Source organism: Notothenia rossii, assembly GCF_949606895.1.
Source record: "Notothenia rossii genome assembly, chromosome: 8".
In the NCBI taxonomy this organism is placed as follows: Eukaryota; Metazoa; Chordata; class Actinopteri; order Perciformes; family Nototheniidae; genus Notothenia; species Notothenia rossii.
The window spans coordinates 2,304,395-2,327,638 of record NC_136906.1 but is presented as its reverse complement, the minus strand read 5'-3'; the positions used below and the strand labels follow the sequence as shown (position 1 = coordinate 2,327,638).

Below are 23,244 nucleotides of genomic sequence, written 5' to 3'. Positions count from 1 at the left end.
TTCAGACTGCTCATGATGGCCTTGCAGGTCATCTAGGTGTGAAGAAAACATATGATCGGGTTGGCCGTTATTTTTACTGGCCACTTCTGAAGAAAGACATTGCTGCTTTCACTAAAACTTGCAACACTTTTCAGTTGACTGGCAAACCAAATCAGGTCATTAAACCTGCGCCACTGTATCCAATTCCAGTTGTTGGTAATCCATTTGAGCATCTGATTGTAGATTGTGTTGGACCATTGCCACGCTCCAAAGCAGGGAACAACTTTTTGCTTACCGTCATGTGTCAGGCTACACGTTATCGTGCTGCCTATCCCCTTTGGAATATCACCACCAGGTCAGTTGTAAAAGCGCTGACACAATTTATAACTATTTTTGGTTTTCAATGACATATGTAAAGTTATTCTGTATGTTCTGATCACATGTTGCTGTGATAAAACTTCATAAGTTTTTTGACAAGTTAAATGAATAGAAGAAAAAACTATAATTTTTTTTTAGAATAATTGTATTAATTCAACTTTGCTCTCACAGTATGTGAAACTTTTTCAATATGTTTGAACATTGAAGAAAAAAGAATATATTAACTAAAAAGGGGGAAGGAAAGTGTACGCTGGCGCGACTAGCTGCCGCTGCTCTCCGGTTGCCTTTTTTATTGTTTTTTACGATTCTCTGTATAGCTTGCAGCAGATCACCTATCTGCGGCGAACGGGATACTGGTGGTCTCTACTCTGGGCTACTGTCAAAACGATCTAGACTGTTCAAATTTAGCGTGTTGGCGTTCTACTCACCTGAGTTACCTGGCCACTGCTACTGCTGTTCGGTGAACGTACATCTGCCCGTGCATCATGTGGATCTACAAACTCGCTGTGAGCTCTGTGCTCCTGTGGACTACCCTGTCCATAGTGATTTATCCAGCGTCATCTCTGATCCAATATATGAGCACGGAGCTCCTCCAGTTTCGATTCCTCCGGCTTGATCCCCCGCCTGTACTGCACTACTTCCCGGACATCGCCCGCCGTCCTCATCGGAGGTACACCCATCGCGGAGCCGGACGAAGTGTCCACATCGATGACTCCACTGCTATCAACTCCATCTGGTCTTCCACCCGCCGTCGCCCTCGGAGAACCATCCGTAGGAAGGTGGATCACAGCTCGTTAACTCGCCTGGCTAGGTCGGTTAACGTTGGCTTCTCCAACCAGCAGTCCGACGTCAAATTTGGCTTATTTAACATCCGCTCCCTCACTGGCAAGGGATTACTTCTACAGGACCTCCTCCGTGACTGCAAGTATGACTTCCTTTGTCTAACGGAGACATGGCAACATCCTGATGATTATTCTCAGTTAAACGAGTCAATTCCCCCTGGGTTTGTTTACACCTGTCAACCCCGTCTCACCGGCAGAGGAGGCGGTCTCGCGATATTACACCGCGAGACTTGGAAGGTCTCAGCTGTCACCGTGCCAGTGTCTCGCTCATTCGAGTCCGTGGCTATACAACTAAATGGACCTACTCCAACTATTTTAGTCATTATATACCGCCCACCCAAACCTAACAAGGACTTCACTGATGAATTCACCACACTTCTCACTCACATTTGTTCACTCTCATCCAATATCATTCTGTTAGGTGATGCTAATATTCATTTGGACAAAATTAATCTTTCTCTCACTAAGGACTTCATCTCATGCCTGGACAGCTTTGGTCTTCAACAACATGTTGACTTCCCTACTCATTCGAAAGGTCATATTCTGGACATAGTCTGTTGTGCTGTTGTCACTCCCCTAAACTGTTCTGCTGTCTGTCTCCCCATCTCTGACCACATGCTCATTTCATTTAATTTAAGTCTGTCACTGTCCAAAATCAAACTGTCACGCACTATGTCCTTCCGTAATATCAAAAACATCAATGTAACCGACCTCACAACTGGTATTGACTGTTTTCCCACCATCACCCCCCCATGTACCCCGGAACAGCTGGTTCTCTTGTATAACAATGGTCTCCAGACTCTGTTAAATTCACTTGCCCCCCTCAAATCCCGGACTGTTTCATTCCCCCACTCTGCTCCCTGGTTCACCCCCCACCTACGTCAGCTGAAAGCCGAAGGTCGTCAGCTGAAGAGGCTTTTCAGCAAAACCGGACTCACCATACACAAACAAATGTACCATACCCACATCCTCATATACAAAGATGCCCTCTCCTCAGCCAAATCCCAATATTTTACAGCAAAAATTACTGCTGGTGCTGGAAACACCAGGGCCCTGCACTCAGTGGTCAACAAATCACTCCGCCCCCCTGATTCCCTCCCCCCACACTTTTACTCCACTGACCACTGCAACTCCCTGATGTCATTTTTTAACACAAAAATAGACACCATTCACCAGCAACTGACCCCTCACACGTCCAGTTGTCCACCTCCTTTTGTCCCCCACCCCCCCCCTCTCTCTACCTCTCTCCTGCTTCGAACTCCCCTCTGCTGCGGATTTATCCAAAATCATCCGGAATTCCAAGCCATCCACCTGCCAACTTGACCCCCTCCCATCCTCCCTGGTTATAGCCTCCCTCCCCTCACTGCTGCCCCTGATAACTGCCATTATTCACTCCTCCCTCACCTCTGGTTCTGTCCCCTCAGCCCTCAAAACTGCAGCTGTCACACCGTTATTAAAGAAACCTGGTCTAGATCCCAACATCTTCAACAACCTCCGCCCCATCTCCAACCTACCTTTTCTTGCTAAAATACTAGAAAAAGCAGTGGCATCACAGATTCAGACACACCTCACCAACAATAACCTTTATGAACAGTTCCAGTCCGGTTTTTCGCCCCCGTCACAGTACAGAAACAGCCCTCATTAAAATCACAAACGACCTCCTGATAGCAGCTGACTCTGGACAATTATCCATCCTCATCCTCCTTGATTTAAGTGCAGCCTTTGACACCATTTCCCACTCCACCCTCCTTGACCGACTTACATCCATTGGCTTATCTGACACACCCCTAGACTGGTTTCACTCATATCTCTCCGGCCGTACTCAGTTCATTCAGTTAAAATCATTCACATCCCATCCCTCCCTCATCTCCTCCGGTGTCCCCCAGGGCTCTGTCCTTGGCCCCATCCTCTTCATCATCTACCTCCTCCCCCTTGGACAGATTTTCCGTAAACATAACATCAATTTCCACTGCTATGCGGACGACACCCAGCTATACGTCTCCTCCAAACCCTCTTCCACCTTCCCACCCCCCTCCCTCTGTACCTGTTTACAGGAAATCAAATCCTGGTTCACCTCAAATTTCCTAAAACTCAACAGTGATAAAACTGAGGTAGTCCTCATTGGTTCAAAACTCACACTCACCAAGCAACCCAGTTTTACTCTCACCATCGACAACTCCCCGGTTTCCCCCTCCCCTCAGGTCAAGAGTCTGGGTGTCGTCCTCGACAGCACCCTCTCCTTCCACACCCATATCAACAACACCATCCGGTCTGCCTATTTTCATCTCAGAAACATCAACCGCCTCCGCCCCTCACTCACTCCCCACAGTGCCGCTATCCTGGTCCACTCTCTCGTCACCTCCCGCTTGGACTATTGCAATTCCCTTCTCTATGGTCTCCCCCACAAACACCTACACAAACTCCAACTGGTCCAAAACGCTGCTGCCCGTATCATCACCAGAACCCCTGTCATCAGTCACATCACCCCTGTACTACACCAACTCCACTGGCTTCCCATTAAACACCGCATTGACTACAAGATCCTCTTTCATACTTTCAAAGCCATTCATAACCTCGCCCCCCCATACCTGTCTGACCTTGTCCATGTCAACATTCCCACCCGGTCTCTTAGGTCTGCCTCCTCCATCACTCTCAAAGTTTTCCCAGCCCGTCTCTCCACCATGGGGTCAAGAGCCTTCAGCCGCTCTGCCCCTCACCTCTGGAACTCCCTCCCCCCTGATATTAGAAACATGGACACTATCACCACTTTCCAAACTCACCTCAAAACCCACCTGTTCAGGCAAGCGTATGGCTGACCTGTGCTGCAAGCTGTATGTTTTTAGTAGTTATGTTTTTAAACTGTGTTTTGCTTTTAACTATGCTTGTAAAAACTGTTTTTAACCTTGTTGTACGGCGACCTTGAGTGCCTTGAAAGGCGCCTTATAAAATAAATGCATTATTATTATTATTATTATTAAACTACAAAAAGTTGTATGGTGTTTATTTTAAAAACTAAAATCCTTATCTACACTAATCTATAAAGTTAATCACATCTAGACTTACAGTGCCTTCCTGCAGTTCCTCACAGCTGGAATCAGTCTCCGTCGTCCGTCCTCTGATGTGTTGTACTTCTTCAGGTCCAACTCATCAAGAACCTCCTCGGACATCTCCAGCCTGTAGGCCAGAGCAGAGCAGTGGATCACAGAGAGTCTCTTCTCTGATCTGTTCTCTGATTTCAGGAATTCTGTGATCTCCTGATGTACTGAGTGGTCCTTCATCTCTGTCAGACAGTGGAGGATGTTGATGCTCCTGCCAGGAGAGATTTCATCACTTCTCATCTCCTTCAGGTTGCTGATGGCTCTCTGGATGATCTTTGGACGGTTGTCTGTGAGACCCAGCAGGCCTCCTAAGAGTCTCTGGTTGGACTCCAGAGAGAGGCCGTGGAGAAAGCGGACAAACAGGTCCAGGTGGCCATTTTGACTTCTGAGGGATTTTTTCATGGCTTCCTTTAAGAAGGCATCCAGGGATGGGTAATCCTGATCACTGCCATCACCTATGTAATAGTCACAGTCCCCCTGCAGGAAGTCCTTCAGTACCTCTGTGTCTCTGTTGGTGTAACAGTGGGACATGTAGACTGCAGCCAGAAACTCCTGGACGCTCAGATGAACAAAGCAGTAGATAGTTTTCTGGAAGATCACACTCTCTCTTTTGAAGATCTGTGTACAAACTCCTGAGTGCACCAAGGCCTCGGTGAGATCAAGACCACAGCGCTGCAGGTCTTCTTGGTAGAACATGATGTCTCCTTTCTCCAGATGTTCAAACGCCAGCCTCCCCAGCTTCAGAAGAAGCTCCCTGTCAGCCTCCGTCAGCTGCTGTGGACTCGCCTCATGTCCCTCTTCATACTTCTGCTTCTTCCTCTTGGTCTGGACCAGCAGGAAGTGTGAGTACATGTCAGTGAGGGTCTGGGGCAGCTCTCCTCTTTGGTCTGTAGTCAACATGTGGTTCAGAACTGCAGCAGTGATCCAGCAGAAGACTGGGATCAGACACATGATGTGGAGGCTCCTGGAGCTCTTGATGTGAGAGATGATTCTGCTGGACAGCTCTTCATCACTCCATCTCCTCCTGAAGTACTCTTCCTTCTGGGCGTCAGTGAAGCCTCGTACTTCTGTCACCCTGTCCACACACTTAGAAGGGATCTGATTGGCCGCTGCAGGTCTGGAAGTTATCCAGACGAGAGCCGAGGGAAGCAGCTTCCCCCTGATGAGGTTTGTCAGCAGCACGTTGACTGAGGACTGCTGAGAGACATCAGACACAACCTCATTGTTTCTGAAGTCCAGAGAAAGTCTGCTTTCATCCAGGCCGTCAAAGATGAGCAGCACTTTACAGACAGCCAGCTGCTCTGCTGTGAGCTTCTGTAAGGTTGGATGGAAAACATGGAGCAGCCTGAGAAGACTGTACTGCTCACCTTTGATCAGGTTCAGCTCCCTGAAGGAGAGCGGGATCACCAGACTGACATCTTGGTTTCCCAAACCCTCGGCCCAGTCCAGAGTGAACTTCTGCACTGAGAAGGTTTTTCCAACTCCAGCGACTCCGTTGGTCAGGACCGCTCTGATGAGAGTCTGTTGGTCAGGTAAGGCTTTAAAGATGTCCTGGTACTTGATTAGAGTGCCATGGAGGGTCTTCTTCTTGGAAGCTGTCTCCAGCTGCCTCACCTCATGTTGGGTATTAACCTCTACACTCCGTCCTTGTGTGATGTAGAGCTCAGTGAAGATGCTGTTGAGGAGGGTTTCACTTTGATCAGTTCCTTCAGTCACACGTTCACATCTCCTCCCCAGACTGAGCCTATGTTCATCTAGAACCTCCTGCAGACCACTATCTGCTGGAAGAGAGGAAACATGAGAATAAAAAAAATGTTTTAAATGAACTTATATGATGTACAACACAACAGAAAGAATCCTGTTTTCATTTTTATTTTTTATTTAACCAGATAAAAGCATTGAGATAGAATCTCCTTTGCAATGCTGTCCTGACCCATTTGTCTTCAAATAAACTGATCCCACCTTTTGGACTGGGACAACTTAAAGACATCTGCGCTCTCCTCTCCTGCTTCAAAGGTAAGATTGCACCCTGCCACACTCACACTTAGGTAGGGCCACACCTCATTACTGATATCAAAATCCTTCGGGGTCGCTTAAACAGATTAAGAGAGTTGTCTGAATTGAAACAGCAGTTCATTGAACCTGGTTCTTCAGGAGTTAATAGAGGTGAGATCTTGCTGACGTTGGTGGATCTGAGCCAAGCAGTAAACTGACATAGACTCAATAACTTCTGTTAGGTCAATTAGTAGGTCAGAGTCATTTGCCGGAATAAATGATCAACTCCTCACTCTAACAGCCGCATTTGCGCATGAGTGATGTGCAACAACATTTGACTTATTTTTTTCTCGTAAGGTCTCCTTTTCTGTTGGTCGCTGATTCACGCGATGGCAGAGCGAACAGGTACAGGAGGCGTAGAGCAAGGGATCATTGTCCACTAGTTCATCGATCGCAGATGGCGTAGTGCTCGCGGACGGATACAAAAAAAAACGAAATGGGTCGCAAAATATACTTTTGCGTACGTTAATATACCTCGGCGAGCAGCCCAAGTAAAGTCTATCCGTGGGAAACCCTGGACAGATTGTCAGACTTACTTTTTCCTGTTCTGGTCTGACTGGCTGTCTGCAGTCCAGCTCTGCTTCTGGATATTTTCCCACACTGGGGACAGGAGGGGTCTCCTGATGGAGGTCTCTGCTCCCAGTATGAGCTGATGCACTGTCTGCAGAACCAGTGTCCACAGCTGGTAGAGACTGGATCCTTCAGGACGTCCTGACACAGAGCACAGCTGGACAGCTGCTCCTCCACAGGAACAGGACTCTTCCTCTTCCCTCTGTGGAGAGGAACACATTCTTTAAAGCACTTTACATTAGTGGAGCTGATTCTCACCAATGGTACAACCCAAAGTTGGCAAATTCTTGTTTGATTTTTTTTTTAAAGTTATTTATCTGTAGATAATATTTCATCCTGCTAACTGTTCCCAAGTGGTAGATATTTAGCAGTTAACACTTTGTCAGCTCTGTCAACATGGAAAGCAAATAACTTTAAAAATGCTAGTTCATGAATGGAGATCAGATTGAGTGGAGTTAGACTTAGCTAACATTGTGGCTGCTCCATTAATAGTCAAACTAGCAATCAATTGTTGATACACATAAATGTATAACTTCAATTCAATATGAAGTACTGTAGAGCCAGGGACGTGCACAGACATTTGGAGGGGCTATTGCTCTAAACTGGAAAAAGGGCCTCCTCCCGAAAGAAAACATAAGACCTTTGGAAATTCTAACTTGTTTTTAATGTAAAAGAAACCAAATGATTTTTACATTAACTCATTTGAAGATTAATTCACATTATCATCTCATAAGAAAAAAAGCTACGGCGACTACTAGCATTCGGTAGTTCATAAAAGGAAAAACAGGGACATTTTTTGTTTTGCGGTCCATATCTCATTAAAATATCTAATGTTAGTAACTATTAAAGACAAAATGGGGACAATCCTGTTTTAATGTAGTTTGACTATTGTAACTGCTGTGCAGACATAGACTACTGATAAAATAGGGCTTGTAACTAATTACCTTAAATAAACTCACTAATTAATGAAACCAGTTCAAGACGCATTATTCTTATTCTTATCATTCTTTATGAGCGCAGTAACGCTAAGGTATCTAATTACTTATTTATTTAGTATTCCATTTCTTAATAACAGAAATGGTCAAACTGAAGTAGAGACATGGCAGAAATCCTACAATGAAGCGGGACAGTGAAGTGTTCTCCTGAGAGAGGGCGATCAAGAAAAGAGAGCGAGGGTGAGGGAGTTTACAGATGAAAAGACTCAGAAAGACAGAAGCACAATAACAAGTATATTTAGGTGTTTTTTTGTAAATAACAGACGGTGTCAAGAGGAAGATAAGTCCCCTGGTTTTTCGCCTATACTCTAACTGCCATGAAAAAAAAGAAATTGAAACAGACTCTTACTTTGTGTCTGGGGGTCCAGGTTCATTACTGAACAAGAAAGGTTGCCCCATAGAGCAGTCACTCTTCAGAGACAGACAGCTGGGGACTGGAGAATCTGCTCTCTGTCTGTGGAAACAACATAATGTTTTACACACATCATTACTTTTTGTAATAAAAAACAGCGTTTGATTTCAGCCCGTTTACCTGATTAAAGATTTTTGGACTTGCTCTGAACTTTCAGTTTTTAAGTCGTGTTTTGAGGTCTATCCAAGGTACTGGAGAAAGTAGTTGCCATTCAGATCCAGGAACATCTAACACTGAATAAACTCTTTGAAAAATTCCAGTCTGGTTTCTGCCAGGGCCACAGTACAGAAACTGCCTTAGTCAGGGTGACCAATGACCTGCTGATGACAGCTGACACCGGATCTCCATTTCTCCTCCTCCTCCTGGATCTAACTGCAGCATTTGATACCGTCGACCATGACATCCTACTCCACTGTCTTCACACTACAATTGGACTCTCTGACTCTGCCTTAAACTGGTTCACCTCCTATCTCACCGGGAGGACTGAGAACGTCACCTTGGGAGCGGCTAAATCAAGAACTCACTCTGTGACTTGCGGTGTCCCCCAAGGATCAGTCCTCGGCCCCACCCTTTTCACCATATACATATCCCCCCTTGGTCGTGTCATCAGCCGGCATGGAATATCTTTCCATTGCTATGCTGATGACACACAGCTCTACATCAGAGCAAACCCAACCCCCTCTGCACCTCTGCCATCATCCACAATAACCACATGCCTGGAGGAGATAAAGGTGTGGATGAAGCACAACTTCCTCCAGCGAAACAGCTCCAAGACTGAAGCCATTCTTTTTGGCACTCCACATCAGGTCCGTTCATCCGCCATCATCAGCATCACCTTCTCCGGTCAGAACATTCCACTCTCATCAACGGTTACCAATCTGGGAGTTAAAATGGATCCTCACCTGAACTTTGAGGCCCACATCAAGCAAATATGCAAGACCTCTTTCTACCACCTGAGAAATATTGCGAAACTCCGCCCCACACTCAGTCTGTCAGATGCTGAAAAACGTGTCCACGCCTTTGTCTCCTCCAGGCTGGACTACTGTAATGCACTTCTCATTGGGATTCCTAGTAAGAACATCCAGAAGCTGCAATACATCCAAAACACCGCTGCTAGGATCCTGATGAGAGTGCGGAAGTACGAACACATCACACCCATCCTCAAATCACTGCACTGGCTCCCGGTCTCACTCAGGATTGACTACAAAATCACCCTCTTCACTCATCAGTGCATAGATGGAAATGCTCCCTCCTACATCAAGGAACTGCTCACCCCACAAACGTGCACGAGGAACCTATGTTCAGTAAAGGCAAACCTCCTCATCCCACCAAGGACACAACTGAAGACCATAGGAGACCGAGCCTTCTGCTCCGCTGCTCCGAGACTGTGCCCTCCCAAACCAGCTGAGGACACCACAGACTGTGGAGGCTTTCAAAAAAGGCCTAAAAACGCATCTTTTTAGAATAGCCTTTAACTAGGTTTTTAAATCCCCCACATTATGCCATGCCGGCATGAATGTCACAGCTTTTATTATGTTGTTTTTAATTGTTTTTAAATAGTTCTTTATTGTTTTTGTGGTTTTGTTTCACCCTTTTTAATTTTGTAGCACTTTGAGTTTTGTTTACGCAAATGAAAAGTGCGCTTATAAATAAAATATATTATTATTATTATTATTTGAGGGTTTCGGTTGTTAGAATTCACTTGTAACATTGAAAAGTCTTACATGTTTGAATTGACTGTAATTGGCCAAACTGTGTTTCTGTTCTGTAGGCCACCACGCTCATGTCATTATTTAGAGAACAGTTTAGATGATCACATGGCATAACAACTGAATCCTCTTCCGGTCAGTTCACAGTAGAAACAGACTCTTACTTTGTGTCTGGGGGTCCAGGTTCATTACTGAACAAGAGAGGTTGCGCCATAGAGCGGTCACTCTTCAGAGACAGACAGCTGGGGACTGGAGAATCTGCTCTCTGTCTGTGGAAAAAACATAATGTTTTACACACATCATTACTTTTTGTAATAAAAAACAGCGTTTGATTTCAGCCCGTTTACCTGATTAAAGATTTTTGGACTTGCTCTGAACTTTCAGTTTTTAAGTCGTGCTTTGAGGGTTTCGGTTGTTAGAATTCATTTGTGAGAGGGAAAATAAGATTGGTGGAATGAGCTCCCCATTGACATCAGGACAGCTGAAAGCTTACGCATCTTCCGGCGCAGACTGAAAACTCATCTCTTTCGATTCCACTTCGAGCAATAAAATGACTAACAATTTATTTTTCATTTAATCGTTTATTTGAATAGGGACAATGCACATTAATGAACACTTTAGACAAATAATGCTTCAAGTGTGAATATGCCAGATTTTAGCTTTGAGCTCATTTCCATCCGTAGTCCCTGACAACAAAGCACTTATATACTAATAAAGGACTGGTCTATCTAAAGCCAGTTGAGTAGCACTTGAAATGGTTTGGCTCTATGAAACCTGATGTACTTATATGATTCTGTTTTCTTAAAGGTCTTGGTCAATGCACTTATTGTAAGTCGCTTTGGATAAAAGCATCAGCTAAAATAAATGTAATGTAATGAAAAGTGCTAAATGTTCGAAGTTCATTTACTTCCAAACACAAAGTCCTACATGTCGAGTGTGAGATTGATTTCACAATAGTAGAAGATTTACTGTTGCTGATGAGCGCAGCCAGAGCTCAGTTACCTCTTTATTTTCCTCTTCTGGGTTTCTTTACTCTCATTGACTTTGTTTCATGACTGAACTCCACAGTGATGCTTGACTGTGTTTCTATACTGTGATCTGCTACTCAGATCAGATCAGACTCCTCTTCCGGTCAGTTTATAGCAGAAACAGTTTCTTACCTTGTGGCAGATGCTCCAAGTGTATTACTCAAATCTGGAGGTTTTCTGGACACTGAAGATGTATCCTCCTCCTCATCATCCAAATCTCTCAGGGTCTCCATTCTGAGGGATGGACTAGTAACCCTGGATACAAATACATAAACACACACACTTTATAATGCAAGCATTTCAATCAAATCCATCATAATGATACATTTTGGTTTTAATTTGTGCTGTCAAAAAAGACGTGAATGGTTGCGAATAATCTGCAAACCTTAACGTGTCAAAACATTTACAAAAAATGTATCATATTGCCAAGTTTCACCCAAACTTCCTTCGTAATTCCAGCGGGTATTTTAACATGAATTGCATGGTGGAAGTCAAGGAAAGCGAGGAACTGGAACAAGCTACATGTACATTTAATCAAGTACTGTACTTAAGTACAATTTTGAGGGACCTGTACTTTATTTCAATGTTATGCTACTTTGTACTTCTACTCCACTACAGCTCAGAGGTACATGGTGTACTTTTCCTCCACTCCATGTATTTAATACCTTTAGTTACTTCTCAGATGTGGATGAATGGTGTGAAATCTAATCAAGTGTTAAATCAGACTTTAGTTCCACCTGGAGTAAATCCACCAGCTACCCTGCAGTATACAAAGTCATTCAAACTAGCTGCACCTTTACCAGCTTTGAGAACACTTTCATGATCAATCATTATAAAACATATCATAGATATTATTCTGAAATGGACCAATCTGCACAACGACTACTTTTACTGTCGCTACTTTCACTAGATTTAGATGGTGACATCAGGGCCGTGGGAAGTAGGGGTGTCGAGGGTGCTGCAGCACCCCCTGATGGAGGACAGGGAATCTGCACGTCCACAAGATTAAATGTAAATATAATACAAAAAAACGAATTTTCAGCCCTGATGTAACAACATTCATAATTAAGTAAAGATAACACCCTTTTCACCCCGGTTACAGTTTCCATTTGCCCTGTACGATGAAAGTGGGGGCTGTTGGCTTATCAGGCGCCCGCAGCTCACACACAGGACAGATATCAGCTGTCTGGACAGGACTGATAGCCAGACAGACTGAGAGGCTCAGTGAGGTAAAGGACTGACCGTTTAGATAGTTCACTTTAGTCTAAGTTATCTCAGAGGGTCTCAAACGGTTTGTTAACAATTTATGTAAACAAATATTTCCAAGGCAACCTTTATAATTATTGGGATAAATAAAAACAGGTTTGAAATCATTCCAGTGCATACTATAGGACAGTAAACCAGAAATATTGTTTAAATCTGGAGAGATTAAAGAATACGCATAAATAAATAAATGTTAACTGGTCAAATAAGAAATAAATGAACAACAAAAATAAAATAAGTTACATTTACTTGTTATTGGCTATGTTAGGTTATTGGTTATGTCCACATACTTATTTGATTATTAAAATGTAAACCGATCTTTTTGATATGGGTGTTTAGAGTTGTACCCCTTAGATCTAGTCTCTGGTAATTCAGCTCAAAGTGCACCAGATTGAAGCATTTTACTTTATAATGTTGAAAAACAATCTTCCCCCCTGACCCCCCCCTAGAGGATGTGATCCCCTCAGCACCCCCCATTTGAAACATGTTCCCACGGCTATGGGTGACATTATCGTGGCCCATCAGTAAAGCCTTACATATAAATATATAAGGTGGCAGACATAATGTAATGAATTTTAACTGAACAATAACTGAATGAGTTGGTTTAACTCTTAGACCAGCAGGGGTACAAAATCTATGCAGAATGCCGCAATAAGTACATTAACTGTCTCATCGATGTGTGTCTGTATGAATATGATACTATTAACAATCATATTATTCCTATCAGCTGTCAATCACTGTTATCATTCACATATTCATTTATTATTGAATAAACTATATTTTTTGGAGGAGTTAATGATGAATGTTCCTCAAGATGCTTGCTCACCCTCCTTCAAATTTGAAAGACAAGTAATTATATCATATATCAAAATTCAAAAGATTCAAAGAAACAGTTCAGCGCACCACGACTTTACTGCAAACAGTCACAACCTTGACTTCACATCAGAAAGAACAAACATTAAAGAAATGACTAACTGCATCAGTTAGGGTTAAAAAACGTGTATTCAGCTAAAACATAAACATTGCTGCAGTTATTATCCAGTGGAGAGTCCTTACCTACTGGCCTAGTTAAATCAAAGTGGTTACTTTCTGTTGGCTGGGCTGTGTAGTTTTACTCACTGTCTCATTTGACTTTCTCAGGACTAAAAACTGTTTTTTGGGGGCAGACCCCCACAAAGAAAAAAATATACACACACATACAAGGTCATCATCTTAACAGTTTGTTATGCTCATCGAGTCATCCGTGAGCAGAGCATCAAGTTGCCTATAACAGCTGAATGTGGTGATTACCCTCTTGTTCAGCAGAACGCCTCACAAACTGATTAAGATCAAAGCTTTAGTGCGTTTTGATTCAATGCTGAGTGCAGCCACACTGACAGGCTCTTCTCCGTCATTTTTAGATTGCAAATACCTCATTCCTTCCGTGTACTTGAGTCCGAATGCTTCTAGTTTTGCGCCGTCCCCGCGTTCAAATGAAATCACCGCCCAATCACATTTCCTCGCTCACGCCAGGGCCGGGGGAGGGGTCACAAGACTCCCGTCTTGTGCTGCATTCACTTGCACTCGGACATTAGAAACTTTCTCTCATAAATGTCCGATGAGCCACAACTTTTATTTCAAAACAAAGATGCCAACTGGGATGGCATCTAGGGTGGCAAGGCTATTTTTTAGGGTGGCAGTTGCCACCCCATGCCACCCCGGTAGATCCGCCCCTGGTGCTTGAAGAAATACAGACTGGGTAAGCTGGCCAGGTTATATATGTGCCTTTTTTGGAGCCCTTTTTTTCCAATATGTATTCAAATGTCACTAGTTATTTAAACAAACCACTATCTGAGGATAATACAAGCAACAATAACACGCCCTTTATCTAGAGAGCCATGAAGAATTTATCCTTCCACAAATCTTTTCATCTGCTGTATCAATAACGTTGCCACGTGTTTTCAAATTCAAGTTAAGGCACTATCTGTGCAGAACATTACAAATATTCATCATTTGCAGTATTTTATTTTAAAAGTGTTCAGAAAGACTGCATCAATGATATGCTATATATCTATACTGTATATCTATATAATATCAATGTTGTTAAGTGCAACCAAAGTCAATTAAATGGCGGGCAAAAATTGGTTAATTGCCATGGATATGGTGTTTGATATAGTTTACGTTCAATTTCAACTATTTTAGGCAGAAAAACGTTTATATGTTTTTACAATTCACTATTGATTTTTGTGAGAAATCATTTCAAAATTAAACCTTTTTTACATTTTATATTTAAAATGTTGAATGTTTGCACACGACACAACATTATTAATTTATACATTTTAACCATTTTTTTTTATTATGATCCATTTATTTGATTGTATTTCCTTGAGTCTGGGGAAGATATCCAGCAGTTCCACATGCAAATGTTGTAATACAACAATAATACACTCTCACTTGAAGAGCATGTGCACCGGTATAATAAAACCCTGCATGAGTGCCTAGACAGGCTGGCACCTGAAATAAGCCGAGTGGTGTCTTTCCATGGCTCTGCCCCATGGAACACTGACCAGCTCAGAGCGCAAAAATCAGAGGGTCAGAAGATTGAGCGATTGACTGGCCTAACTGTCCATCTGCTCTCTTTTAGAAAATCACCAGAAGGCCTATTCCTCGGCATTGAGAGCAACCAGGTCAGCCTACTACTCCAATCTGAATGAGACAAATCGTAGCAAACCCAAGCACCTATTCTCCACAATGCAACGGTTCCTCAAGCCTAGTGATCCCTCATCCACCACTCCTACAACTGATGACTGCAACCGCTTTATGCAAGTTTTAAAAAACATTTTTTTGAAAACATCAGGCTTAACATCGCCAAAGCCTCCTCAAACCAACCCGTCTCTCCACAACATCCTGTACTTGCTCCATCAAATGCACCAACCCTAAACTGCTTCACGGAGGTCTCGCAAGCTGAGCCTTCAAAAATCATCTCAGCTTTGACCTCATCTAGCTTCACCCTTGATCCTATCCCCACCTCCCTACTGAAAACCTGCTCTCCATCCATTATTCCAAATGCCACCATCATAATAAACAAATCCCTGTTGAGTGGTGAGGTCCCCCCCTCCCTCAAGCTGGCAGCCATCAGACCTGTCCTGAAGAAGCACAAGCTGGATCCTGAGGTACTCTCAAACTACCGCCCCATCTCAAACCTGCCTTTTCTAGCTAAAGTTCTGGAAAAAGTTGTTGCCCTTCAGCTTCACGACCATCTCCATACTCATGAGCTCTATGAAACCTTCCAGTCTGGTTTCAGACCAGCTCACAGCACTGAAACAGCTCTGGTCAGGGTTCTAAATGACCTGCTGATGGCGGCTGACTCTGGTTCCCCAAGCTTACTCATCTTGCTGGACTTAAGTGCAGCATTTGACACAGTTGACCATCGTATCATGTGCCGGTGACTCCAGGAGGTGGGAATCGCTGGCAAGGCTCTGGACTTTTTCCACTCGTACCTCACAGGAAGACAGGAATATGTCCGTCTTAGAAAAAGCACCTCCGACACACACTGTGTCACCTCTGGTGTACCCCAGGGGTCAGTCCTTGGGCCACTGCTCTTTTTAATTTACATGTTGCCCCTGGGACAAATACTGAGGACCCATAACATCAGCTTCCACACATATGCTGATGACACACAGATTTATGTCCAAATTGCCCCGGATAAACATCTGGCACTTTCAAATGTCTCAAGATGCCTGGAACACATACACCACTGGATGACCAACAACTCCCTCCAACTGAATAGCAGCAAATCAGAGGCCATTCTGATTGGAACACCACATCAAACACAAACAACTGATATCCCTCATATCAGCATCAATGGCCACTCCATTCCCCTGTCCCCACTTGTAACGAGCCTTGGTGTGAAACTGGAATCATCCCTTTCAATCCAAGCACACATAAAGACGGTCTGCCAAGCCTCATACTACCACCTGAGAAACATCTCCAAAATGCGACACTCCCTCACCAAACCGGATGCATAAAAACTGGTCGATGCCTTCATCACCTCCCGAATTGACTACTGCAATTCTCTGCTTGCAGACATTCCAGCAAAAACCACTCAGAGACTACAATATGTACAAAACTGTGCCGCCCGGATACTCACAAAAACACGCAAATCAGAGCACATCACCCCATCCTTCACTCACTCCACTGGCTCCCTGTAACCCACCGGATCAACTACAAAGTCCTCATAATGGTCTTCAACGCCATCAACCACACTGGCCCCGCCTACCTACAGGAACGGCTAACCAGAAAACATTCCCAAACCTCACGCACACTCAGGTCAGACAGCTCCAATCTCCTGGCTGTCCCGCGGACAAAACTGGTCACCATGGGAAACCGTGCTTTCTCCTCCCTCGGCCCACGTCTGTGGAATCAGCTTCCAGAGAACATACGGACCTCGGCATCACTCTCAGTTTTTAGGGAACGCCTCAAGACCCACTTGTTCCACACCGCATTTCACTTTCTGTCCTTTACTTTATTTATTTATTTTTAAACTTGTTATGCTCTTAACCTTTTATTTTTTATATTGCCATATTTTATCCAATATGCTCCTTTAGATATCTTTTTACTTATTTTTCCTTATAGCTTTGTGAAGCACCTTGAGATGACGTTGTCTTTAAAGTGTGCTATATAAATCAAATGTATTATTATTATTACAAGTAAGTATAAGTATAACATGGAAAAGGAAATAACATAAGTTTCATAGGAGGATGTGGATTTATTACACAATCAAACAATCTATAATTTAGCTCTGGCTCACAAAAAAACATTTTGTTGAATTGGACACATTTTTCAAGTCTCTATTGACTGACATGCAATGACTGGGACTGATGGAAGAATCTGCGAGGAATGAACTAGGAGCAGAGAAATAATCCTTTTTTAAAAGACAGCAGCTTCAAAAGAGGCCAACAAGAGTCACAAGGGTTTGTCACTTTGCTATCAGGCCAGACTCTGAAGACTTTCCAAGGTGTAAAAAAGCTGCTGCCGGAGTACTGACTGGAAATATTGCTGATATCATGTCTATCATATCCTCTTAAATTACTCTGCCCAACAACAGCAGGAAGAAACGTGTTTTAACGCTGATTACAAAATAGCAGAGAAACATGCAAGCATGTTCTCAGGAGCAGTGGCGGATTTAGGATTGTAGGAGATCCGGGGCTTAGCCACATTTGAAGTTGTTGAGCGGGGGGGTGCTAGCATGAACTGTGGACTTGCCGGAGGGGTAATACACATGCTACTGTCCCGCAGCTGCTTCCTCTCTGTTGTACTCCGGTACTGCAGAGATCTTATCTGAAGAGGTACTTCAGAAAAGATCCGGGGCTTGAGCCCAAGAAGCCACCCCCTAGCGCCGCCACTGCACTACACTGGAGCGGACATTGACAGAAGATTACTCAAAAGTACACAGTAAAAGTACTTCATAGTACTTGTGGGAGTAGTTTCACAAGTACTGAGTCCAACAGGATCAATCTCACAAAGAAATAATGGCAAAAATCATTTTTTCCCTGATCAAACTTAGCAGAAGTGGCTTGATTTTGTTCTCAGGAGGGGACATTGACAGAAGATTTTTTTTTAAACAACACACTAGAAGTACTTCATTGTATTGTGGTAGTAGGTGTAAGACTACTGAGTCCAGCAGTATCAATATCATTAAGAACTAATGGTAACATTTTCTTTCTATCATTCATCAAAGACAGCAGAAAACATGCATGATGTACTATGGAGGGGACTTTGACAGAGGACTACTCACAAAGTACACAGTAAAAGTACTTCATTTTATTTCTGGTAGCAGTCAAAGTAGTACCGAGTCCAACCGTATCAGTTTGATTAAGAACTTGTGGTAAAAAATATTTGTATCGATCATCAAATATGGCAGAACAAAAAATGAAGAGCAGCTGATTTGAAAAAACAAAGTTGAGAGACGGCTCAGTGACCGCAGAGCAGAATCGCTGTATAGTTTGAATCTCCTAACAATGTTCTCCATTTTAGACAAAGGCTTATTATATTTACAGCCCTTAGTAACATTCATTTTCTGGGCTGAATGTGTGTCTTGGCCGTTTTCGTTGTGATCGCTAAATTCACCTTGTTTCCCCTTGTTTATAATATTATCACTGTTCAAACGAGTACTTTTTTTTTTAAATCACTTCCGTAAGTTTCACCCCGCCCCTCGCTCCAATGACCATTAGGCCCATTCCCAAACCACGCCCTACACCCTACCCCTACACACTGCACACTACGCCTACGTTCGCGCGGAGGGTCGGCCACATTAAATGCTGTTCCAAACCAACGAGTGTGGAGGGGGAGTGGGTTATCAAGCCCTCAAACAGCGAGTCTGAGCGAGGCCGTTTCTCAATGTCGATTAAAGGTGCCGCGGAGCCACTATTTCAAGTATACTATGTCGTCGAATGGCGCCGAATACTGGGCATTTAACATGCATTTAAACAGTCCTTCGGCGCCACTCGATGACGTAGTATACTTGAAATAGTGGCTCCGCAGCAGTTTTACTCGACATTGAGAAACGGGCCGAGTCTGCATCGGTGCTGACTTGAGACCTCTACCTGACCGGACTCAACGCTGTGTGTGTGTGTTGGTCGCGAACGAGCCGATTCTTTTGAACGGCTCTCACCAAGTACGACTCGGTTCTCCTCGTTCGTACCAAAGAGCCGTTCAAAGGAATCGGTTCTTTTTATCGTTCAATCGTTGGTCCGCACTCACTGCCTGCCAAAATCCACTCACCTTTTAAAAAGCTTGATTTTGTTCCCCAAACGTATTCTGTGAAGACCCGCCCCTACTCTGATTGGTAGGTTTCAGCACGAGGAGTGAGATGGGGTGGGTCTTAACGGAATACGCGAGAGAGAGAAATCATAACAAGTGGGACAGGACAAGTAGACGACGTGTTTTTCGGATGGAAAATGAACCAAACGTGTAAACGCAGCAGCATTTGGATGCACTTCAACCAAAACCCAGCAGTGATGAAGCGCACCGTTTGTAAAGGCAACACATCCTTTAAAGCAGCAGAGCTGCTAAGTCTCACCCTTTGAGAGTGAGAGTCACGCAATTTAACCTCTTCACACGCCTCACGCCACACTTGCCATTTCACATGCTTTTTTCCCCCTCTCACTACTTTATAATTATTTTTTAATTTAATGATATATTTCCATAACTTGTTGCTTGAGGCTTTCCGTAGTTCGAGTCAGGGACAGCCCACCCTATTCTGCCCCCGATTGGCTGACCGAGATATGTGATAACCAATCATCAGCCCCCAACAAAAGACACCACGTATACAAACCAACCAGAGGCAGCTTAGGGCGGGTCATTGCGTCTCTGAAGACAACTCTATGAGAACAACACTTATGGCGGAGAAATCGAAAAGTAAACGTGAGATGTCTGTCAGCGACTCAATAATGCCGTGACTGACATTTTCATCTGAAGCGGGAGGTTAAACGGTAGGTAACCACTTCATTTTTACGAACACATTTTACAAATATTTTTATTTTGATGAAGTCAACCTTGGGTCTGACTACGTGAGACTGAATGTTACACAGGCTGCTGGGGAGCAGTGTGGCAGGTTGCTGTGGTGGGTTTAACAACAAACAACCGTGACTAATAGCAGTGTTAGTTAAATCATCACGTATTTGCGTGTGTAAGCTAATGGATACTTGCTATGAGCTAAGGGAATTTACAGTACTGTACCTGTGCTGTTTGCATTTCTGTCTAATAAAATATTCAATCAATCAAACAGTAACATGTAGCTATCTTTTGAGACTGGATCATTCATTCCTTAAGTGTATACTTCGATTTCTGTTCGGTGGCCCAACGCATCTTCCCCCGAAAGTCTCACTCCTACTTTTTACTGAAACTTGGCAGCCCTGAAGCAGGGTCAACAAATAATCTCCATCGCCACTTAAAAACACAGTATCTAATATTAAGAGTTGTTTGAATTTCATTTCGCAGATAAACCTAGTAGCCCCGCCCCCTTTAAAAAAACGGCTCTTTTGAACGGCTCTTTGAAAGGAACAGAGCCATAAGATCTGGCTCCCTTCAAAGAGCAGTAATTCCCATCACTGCTGTTCGTCAGGAAACACGCTGTTTACAAACAGTTCCAGCAAACATCCACTGATAAACTGCGATGTTAACAACCTCATGTTAACCTCACATGTTTTAACTTAGGATCATACCTGGGTTTAGTCTAGAAAAAGGTAAATGTGTGTATTTTATTTATAAAGTTGTGTATATTTACAGACTGTTGCAAAAACTAAGAAGCTTATAAACATCAGGTTTAAAACTAAAAGAGCTTTACAGAAAAGTAACACAATGAAAGATGTTTGGAGTTTTATTTGAGTTATTAATTTACATTTTTTTGTCTAAGAGATGCTGATTTGAAACCGTTGTTCCATACAGTTACGGCATTTCCTGTTTCTGCCGGAGAGAGGGGAGGCCGTCCCAAAGCTTGCCGCTGTATTTACTCCCTCCATCTGACAGGAGGGAGCCTCGTTGAGATGCGAGTGTCACTCCACAGAGTTCACTCCGTCACGGAGGGGGAGTGTGTAGGGGTAGGGTGTAGGGCGTGGTTTGGGATTGGGCCTCAGACCATATAGTAAGGTAAAAAGCAAAAAGTCCTCTCAGACGCTTTTCCGTTTACTTGTTGAATAAAGAAAAACCAAAGGACGGTAGATACACGGATTAAAACCCCTCTTATTTCTCTCAGCAGTTTTTCATGGACCGCTTTATTAGACTACAACACACAATGTATTTGTTTTATATCTCTCCAAAATACAAGTTAACAGGCCTACTAATATTTTAATCTTCTGATTTATGAAGATTAATCTCAGTTTATGATCGTGATTTACGCGATTACGTTTTTGTTTTAAATCTACTAACACCACTAATGTAAACAACAACATATAAGTCTGTATAGTTGTGTAACCATGATGGCGCAGACACAAGGAAGTGAAAAGGGGAAGTTTAGGCCTACAACATTTCAATATGCCACATCGGACTGTAAGACGTTGCTTTTTTATCGAGACTGTATTTTTCTGAGATAAAGTAAAACAGAGTAAACATGAATTGTTTAGAAAACTCCAGCAGAGCCTGGTTTCAACACTCACCCTGTTCTCTTTCTGCTGCTCTGTCGCAGTGTGAAATGGAGTGTGTCTGTTACTTACTAACTTTCACTTTCAAGGTCCCTCCCTGTTTGCAGCTCCCTTCGATGAAGTTACACAGGAGAACATATTACAGGAAGACAGGAACAGACATGTTGCTAAAAACAAGCACAACAAAGTACTTGAAGTAAAAGAACCCATCAATACAGTGTGTTAAAATAACCCAATACAAATACATATCCCGCATGTAAAACTATACTTAAGTAAAAATACTGTTAGTATTATCAGTAAATGTTATGTCAAATGGTTAATAGTGCAGTATTGTATTCATGTACATTCACAGATATAAAACAGATGATTTAGAATATATTATGATTGTATTTTTGTAACAATTTGGCACATTCTGTGTACAGTGTACACCAGGGGTGCCCAACCAGTTGATCGACCGGTCGATCGCGGGGAAATTCCCGGTCGATCGCGAGATGTATCTAAAAATAGAACAACAATATTCTGTTTTATCGTCCTATAACATAATCTTCCTGTGCCAGAATAATGCACTTGAACGCATCAAAGCTTTGTGATTGGCCGGCGTGACCCCATGTGTCGGGGCGTGGCTGGTGGGCAGTGGGCACTATTTCGCTGACGTTGTCCGTGTCAACAGGAGTGACAGTCCGCACACACACAAGACCGCAATTATGGCAGAAGCAAAAAAGTCCAAAATATATCATTTTCACTCCGAGTGGGAGGATTATTATTTATTATTAATTATTATTATTTTGTTTATTCCAATTCAAAGTCCATCTGTCTCTCATCTGCAATGCGAGCGTGGCTTTATCGAAAAGGGTAATTTAGGAGCGGCATTTCAAAAACAGTGCACAAACGCTACGAGACGGAATTCCCTCCTGATTCTGCCCTACGCTCCCAAAAGGGGAGGGGCCTGAGAGGACAGCTAAATGCACAGCAGACCATTTTCACCAGGCCCAACAACAAGAGCAAGGCTGCTACCATAGCATCTTATCGTGTCAGTCACGTTCTTGCGAAACACATGAAGTCTTTCAAAGACGGCGAAGTTGTGAAAGAAGCATCCTGGAGGCTGCTGACGCGCTTTTTGGGGACAGTAAAAATAAAAGTAGCACTTCAACAGGTTTTTGATATAATAAAAACTAAAGTTAGATACCGTTATTAATCAGCTGTATGTTTTAGTTTGTTTGAACTTATTCATTATAATTATTTTACAACATGGTATAAGAATGCAAACTTAAATCGATTATAGTCTATTATCAATTCAGGTTTAGAAACTAGTGTTGCTTGCATCCTATTTTAAAGGCATTTTTTTTTATACTCTAATAAAATGCAACAACAAAAGGGTTTGATTCTATTAATTTTGTCTTTTTTTATTGCGCTTTGGCAGCAGATTCCTGTGTAGCTTCAGATCTGAGTTGTCTTATTAGTAAGCCTAATTTATACTTTTGTAGCAACACTATTTTTATATAATGGCAAAGAAAGGGTTCAGAGTCTTTTCTTTGTTTCCTGTGTCATATGTGGCAGCACTGTTCAATGTTTCTTGAAAACATTACCCACTGTAGTATGTGACGTTTGAATAGATTCCAACTCTGTATCAACAACACTGTTGTGTAGCTTCAGTTAAATACTTGTAAATGTGTAGATTAGAAAGAGGTAAGATAAAGGGTCTGCAGAAGTGTGTATTTACCTGGTAGTAGGCTGTCAGTAATGGCTACGCCTCTCTATTTGGACTGGTAGATCTCGGCAGACTGGCGGTTCAAAAA

The 23,244-nt window shown here is 43.0% G+C and overlaps 1 protein-coding gene across 1 annotated transcript in view; it reads right to left on the bottom strand.

Annotated features, from left to right (window-relative positions):
- Positions 1 to 21,510, bottom strand: part of LOC307014334 (NACHT, LRR and PYD domains-containing protein 12-like) — a 40,960-nt gene extending 19,450 nt beyond the window's left edge. Inside the window, exons 1-6 of the mRNA XM_079642209.1 lie at positions 21,464 to 21,510; positions 11,199 to 11,321; positions 10,203 to 10,307; positions 8,267 to 8,371; positions 6,889 to 7,124; positions 4,263 to 6,078 (exon numbers count right to left, since the gene is read on the bottom strand). Of these exons, the coding sequence (XP_079498335.1) occupies positions 4,263 to 6,078; positions 6,889 to 7,124; positions 8,267 to 8,371; positions 10,203 to 10,307; positions 11,199 to 11,299 (2,363 nt within the window). The 5' untranslated portion in view covers positions 11,300 to 11,321; positions 21,464 to 21,510. The remainder of the gene's footprint in view (positions 1 to 4,262; positions 6,079 to 6,888; positions 7,125 to 8,266; positions 8,372 to 10,202; positions 10,308 to 11,198; positions 11,322 to 21,463) is intronic.
- Between the last annotated feature and the right edge of the window lie 1,734 nt (positions 21,511 to 23,244).